Source organism: Helianthus annuus, chromosome 15 (genome assembly GCF_002127325.2).
Source record: "Helianthus annuus cultivar XRQ/B chromosome 15, HanXRQr2.0-SUNRISE, whole genome shotgun sequence".
NCBI lineage: Eukaryota > Viridiplantae > Streptophyta > Magnoliopsida > Asterales > Asteraceae > Helianthus > Helianthus annuus.
Window position 1 is genome coordinate 131,429,036 of NC_035447.2, and position 6,000 is coordinate 131,435,035.

The window sequence follows — 6,000 nt, forward strand, 5'->3', positions numbered from 1 at the left end:
TTGTCAATTTATCATTAATTTGTGTTATAAATGATTGGTATTTAAAGACTCAGTACATGATCATGATCCATTAAATGCACACCAAGGTTTTTAACCATTACACGTAGGGCTTTTTAATGGTAGTGTTATGTTTGTAAGATTAAATTGATTGAATCTCAAGAACGGAAAAAACAGTTTTGGCTCAACGAATTAGAACGAACTTGCAATAAGTACATTCATATTCACAAATTCATTCACAATTTCATTGTTTCAGTAAGTATTATACAAAAAGTTATCTCGCATAGTATATTGAGTTACAAATACGTACGAATACTTTTTTCGTGTAAGCGATTATTGAATGCAAAAAAGCTAAGTAGGTATGTAAAAAAATTCATACCATCAATGTTTGCCACTTCAGCTGCAGTTGCGGCATTATCTTAATCTTCTACATTTGGCAAAAAAAAAACTAATTAGTTACAGTTTGTAGAAAAAGTTAATACATCTTCAGGGTAGTGATTTATCCGTCATTCGTATTACCTTCTGTGTAATCATTTTCGGGGTTTTGCACTGTGTTGTTGAGAGACATGAGGACCCCAGCAATTTTTTTCCGTGGGGTATCAGGCGCCAGCCATACCCTTGTTTTCCTAGAGTGAACAATTTTCTCAAACCGTTCTATCAATTTCTTAACTTGCTCATTGTGTGGATGAGCATTAAACACCACATCCAATTTTGTTTACGCCGTCACCTTTTTTGCTTCCATGACATCCAAATGTTTTTTAATAGATCCAATCTCATTCTACAAAGAAAGTTTTAAAATACGGTTTGTAAGTAATCTTGAAAGAAGATAATTATTTTGAAACTGGTTATGAATAGTAATCTTACATTAAGAACTTCATCATTAATTCGTAACTCAGTTTTTCTTGAATCCCGTTTAACCACAGCAACTTCATGCAACTTGCCTCTTCCAAAACCACCTCTTGTTATCTCCAATCTTTCTCTCTTTTTCAGTTCGTTTTTATTCCAGAATACGATTGGGTTCATTGACCGGTCAACTTCAAGTCCGGTGCATTTAACTCGGTCGACGTATAGCAGCTGTGTAATGACAAAAAAAAAAAAAACAATGCAAAGTGGTAAGATAACTAAACAAATGTTGTATAGCTATATTTTTAGTAAGTTTTCTTACAAAAAACACTTACAGCCAAAAGTGTGAGTGGCCCGGAAAATGGAGAATCAGGATCACACCTCTTCCATCCATCTTTACACGATTTAATTTGCTGAATGACATAGGCACACCAATTAATTTTACTGAAATCTGTATGTCCAGTAAAACTTTTCAAAATCCACTCTTTCATCCGCCCATTTCGATTACACTCAACCATGACGATTAAGAATAACATTAGAAAGTCTAGTCGGAAATTAAAACTATTAGCTTCATCACTTGTGACTATAGATTGTGCCAGATTCGTCGGTGCCGCAAATCGTGCACGGTATCGTTTTCTCCATGCCATAACAACAACATCAAGCTTTTCAGATGCTCTTACATTTTGCATGTCTATCCCTTTGTTAGGAATTCCAAGAAGGTCATGGACAGACTCAAAATCAACATTTATTGACCCACAAGACATCTCAATAGCCATTTCTTCCGTGTTGAAGTGATCCACAACATAGTGTGCAAGTCTTGCAGGTATGCCACTGACGTTGAATGATAGCATCTTACCAAACCCCATCCTCTTCACGTCCTCTTGTTGATTACTGGTTAGAGACTTGATGCATTTGTACAATTGCATAGGCGCTGAACGTGTTTTTATTTTTGACCACTTATGTGTGATTTTTGGTTGTTTCCCACTTCGCCTTATCACCCGTTCATGTTTTCCTTTTTTTGTTTCCCTCACAACAACTGCATCCTTTTCTGGCTCAACCGCATCGCCATTGTGACCCAAGGTTTTGTTTTTTTAACAAATCTCCTGTCATCTCTGAATCGCTGTCCACTGAAACTAAGACACCAACTTTCAGTTATGATTTACATAATTTATAAAGAAGGAAACAAGTTGTGTGTACGTACCTATTATTTTCCTTTTCACAAATTTCTTTGCTTTGCTATCCGCCCGTGATTGTTGACCTGTAAATACATTTTATTAACAATTAGCATTAAAGTATCGAAACATATATTTATTTAGATTCCTAAAGATCACGTCTAAAACAGTTATGTACCTGCTCTAGTACGTGTTGCTGGCCCGCCCGCATCGCCATCAGCTTAGAATGTTTTTACAAAGTTCATGTACATAAATATTAGATATAAAAAAATGTAACGAAGAAACGTCTATATAATTTAAAAAATACCTTTTTTTATTTTCTTCATGTTTTCCCCGGGGGTGTCCAAATCACTGTCTGGTGAAACTGAGACACCAACTTTGTTTTATTATCTATAAAAAACATAATTATAAGACAAGCTAAAGAAAAAATAAACGCTTGTACGTACTTATTAGCTTTCTTTTTTGCAACTTCTTATCCCGATGCGCTTGCTTACCTACATTTGTACAAGTTTTATATAAATCGCAAACTATTAACAACCTTTACAAAATATATGTCTTAACAATAAAAAGAAAAAAGACTAATTTTAAAACTTTTTTACCTCCTCTTGTTCGCGTTGCTGGACCGCCCGTGTTAGCATCCGGTGTCACTATTTAGAAAGCTTAATAATTAGCATTAAGGTATCGAAACATATATTTATTTAGATTCCTAAAGATCACATCTAAAACAGTTTTGTACGTCCCGTAGTACGTGTTGCTGGCCCACCCGCATCGCCGTCAACTTAGAATGTTTTTACAAAGTGCATGTACATAAATATTAGATTTTAAAAAAATGTAACCAAGAAACTTTTATACATAAAAAAAAAACATACCTTTTTTTATATTCTTCATGTTTTTTTCGGGTGTGTCCAAATCACTGTCTGGTGAAACTAAGACAACAATTTTATTTTATTATTTATTCAAAACATAATTGTAAGATAAGTGAAAGAAAAAAATGCTTGTATGTACTTATTAGCTCCCTTTTTTTGCAACTTCTTATCATGATGCGCTTGCTTACCTACATTTATACAAGTTTTATATAAATCACTAACTATTAACAACCTTTACAACATATATCTCTTAAGAATAAAAAAAAGACTAATTTTAAATCCTTTTTACCTCCTCTTGTTCGCGTTGCTGGACTGCCCGTGTTTTCATCCGCTGTCACTATTTAGGAAGGTTATGTACATTAGACATATACATGACAAGAAACATGTAATGAATTCAAAGTAGTTACTTACATATTAGTTGCCTGTTTATGCGCTTATCGACAACCGGCATACGGCGAGTCTTTTTAGCTGCATTTTGTTAATTGTAAACAACATTAATAAACTAACATCTAATTTAATGCGTAAGCATAATTTATCACAGGTTTTGCAATTATAAACAACTGGGCTCATTTTTTCCTTGGATCCTTAGTTGTAATAGCGGATGACTGCAAATTATCACGTAATCCAACAAAGCATTAGTTTAAGAGGATAACTATCTTTAGTTGAATTTTTGTTTTATTATTAAAGTCAAATGCTATTTGGGTATACAAGTTTGTTCAATCAAGGTTTCCCTGTATTTTCATGTTGATAGGTTAACTAAAGAATTAGCTTTTGGTAGGATTATATGAATGGATAGAGTCTTGTTGTAACTTTCAAGAGTATACGCATAAGATTCAAATGAACAGACTACTCCCTTAAAAAACTTATATAGTCTATATAGTTGACTTCAAAAACACAATAACCATTGGCTATTTTGAACTAAAAATGTCAAAATCAAAGACTTCATTTGACTAAAAGTCAAACATGTGTATATGTCAATCAGGTTTCACATGGGAAGACAACCACTAGTACTTGTGGCTGATGCAGAGCTATGCAGAGAAGTTGGAATCAAGAAATTTAAAGACATTCCAAACAGAAGCATTCCCTCTCCTATTTTGGCTTCTCCACTTCACAGAAAAGGTCTTTTTTGGATAAGGTATTTATCATTGGACAAAACTGTATATTTCTATGATTTCCATTCTTATTCTTAATAATAATGAACTTAAAAACCAAAACTCTATGTCAACTTTAGGGATTCAAGATGGTCAACTATGAGAAACACTATAGTTTCAGTGTACCAACCATCATACTTAGCAAAATTAGTCCCCATGATGCAATCCTTTATAGAAACCACATCTCAAAACATCTCAATGGATGATCAAGATATAATCTTCAATGAATTCTCACTCAAAACAGCTACCGATGTGATTGGAAAAGCTGCTTTCGGGTTTGACTTTGGCATCTCTAACTCAAACAACCATCAAAACAACGATAAACATATAGAATCATTTATCAAGCAACAAATTTACTCCACTACAATGCTTAAAATGGACTTATACGGTTCATTTTCAATCATTTTAGGCCTCCTTCTCCCTATACATCAAGAACCCGTTCGCCAAATACTTAAGCGAATTCCTTACACCATGGACTGGAAGATTGAAAGAACCAACAACAACTTGAATAGTCAACTTGACCAAATAGTGGTTAACAAAATGAAAGAGGAACAAAGAGGGTCAAAAGATTTCTTGTCATTGATATTGAATGCAAGAGAATCCGAGACTGTTTCCAAGAACTTGTTCACATTATTCAAAACTAACTATTTTGAGATTATTCAAAAGAAAGTAAAAACCCTAACTTAACTGATTAAAGGAACGTAGCGACGCACCTGAACCGACGCCGACACACCTGAACCCTATAATTTCCGGCGATCCTTGATTTTCTCCGGTGATTTTTGAAGATCTGCAACGATCGTCTTTTTTGTGCTGCGATTGTCTGAACGTTTAGAGGGTATGATGAAGATTATGAGAGAGAGTGAGTGTTCGGTGACTTTTGAAGATCTCCGGTTGATGAAGATTATGAGAGAGAGTGAGTGTCCGGTGATTTTGGGGGTAATTTGAGAGGGGTTGATGAAGATTTATGAGAAAGAGTGTTTATTTTTGTGGTTTTTGAAATATTGAAGACTAATGTAGAGTTATAGGATTAGGTGTAATGATGTAGAGATGTAAGGTTTCTTACACCATGCAGTTTTTTCTCTCTTAGTAAGAGATTATGTTAAATCTTTCCTATATTGCCCTCTACGTACATCAAATATATTAAAAAAAATAGAGATGAAGGGATTCAAAATCAATTAATGGCCCAAAATGAATCTCAGCCATCCATCATGCTTAATCAATGGTTATTAATGGGTTTTCAGAGTTTATTCAACTCAAATGGGTTTTCAATTTATCCTTGCCCTATATGTATATGTATATATATATATATATATATATATATATATATATATATATATATAGAAACGGGTTCGGGAGAGAACGGTGAAAAGTGTGAGAACGGTGAGAACGGATCCAGGCCCAACACGTGGCAGGGGGCCCTAATTGTTATGCGGGGGTACGATTGTCCTTTTGTACATTCCCTCCTTATTCGCGTTATAAATCTCTTTCAAATTAAAACTCCAAAGATTTATTGTTAGTTGTTACCTACTTTGCAAGCTTTCTCAGATCTATGGCGTTTAACATGGATTTTGTTCGACAAAGTAAAATTCGTTGTCGTTTTCTATTTTCGTTCCAGCAAATCATGCAACAGATATGGCGTTTTGTTCTTTTATCATTGTTCTATGGCGCTTTTTTGTATTATTATTTTTATAATGTGTTGTATGATTTTCCATAGCGTTATTCAATTATGCAGTTTAATCGCGTTTTAATTGATATTTAATTTATTATTCATAACTGCAATTGGAGTTTTTGATATTAATTTTAATTGTCGTTTACGTTCTTGTGTATGTGTTATGTTTTTACGATCATTGGCGTTTTTCGTCTATTTGATTAGTTTTGAATTTTATTTAGTAGTATTTGTGAATATCAGTTATTACTATTTTGTTAGTTTGTGGAAACATTAGTTTTGTTAATTTTGGCGTTTTCATTATG

General features: G+C 33.7%; 1 protein-coding gene and 1 long non-coding RNA gene across 2 annotated transcripts; one reads left to right on the forward strand and one right to left on the reverse strand.

Annotated features, from left to right (window-relative positions):
* Nucleotides 1–2,333: 2,333 nt before the first annotated feature.
* Nucleotides 2,334–2,508, reverse strand: LOC110914812. The gene is made up of 2 exons (XR_002578616.2): nt 2,459–2,508; nt 2,334–2,376 (listed from the first exon to the last, which is right to left on the reverse strand). It is a non-coding gene; the product is annotated as an uncharacterized LOC110914812 (long non-coding RNA).
* Nucleotides 2,509–3,867: 1,359 nt separating this feature from the next.
* On the forward strand, nt 3,868–4,716 carry LOC110914182 (cytochrome P450 711A1). Its single transcript, XM_022158993.1, has 2 exons — nt 3,868–4,013; nt 4,110–4,716. Exons 1-2 carry the CDS (start codon nt 3,868–3,870, stop codon nt 4,714–4,716), a joined length of 753 nt encoding a protein of 250 aa, XP_022014685.1.
* The last annotated feature ends 1,284 nt before the right edge of the window (nt 4,717–6,000 follow it).

Excerpts from the sequence above, each read along its gene's own strand:
- LOC110914182 (XM_022158993.1), top strand. The coding sequence starts at position 3,868 with ATGGGAAGACAACCACTAGTACTTGTGGCTGATGCAGAGCTATGCAGA. Across the intron at positions 4,014-4,109 it reads AAAGGTCTTTTTTGGATAAG|GGATTCAAGATGGTCAACTA; the intron begins GTATTTATCATT and ends TGTCAACTTTAG.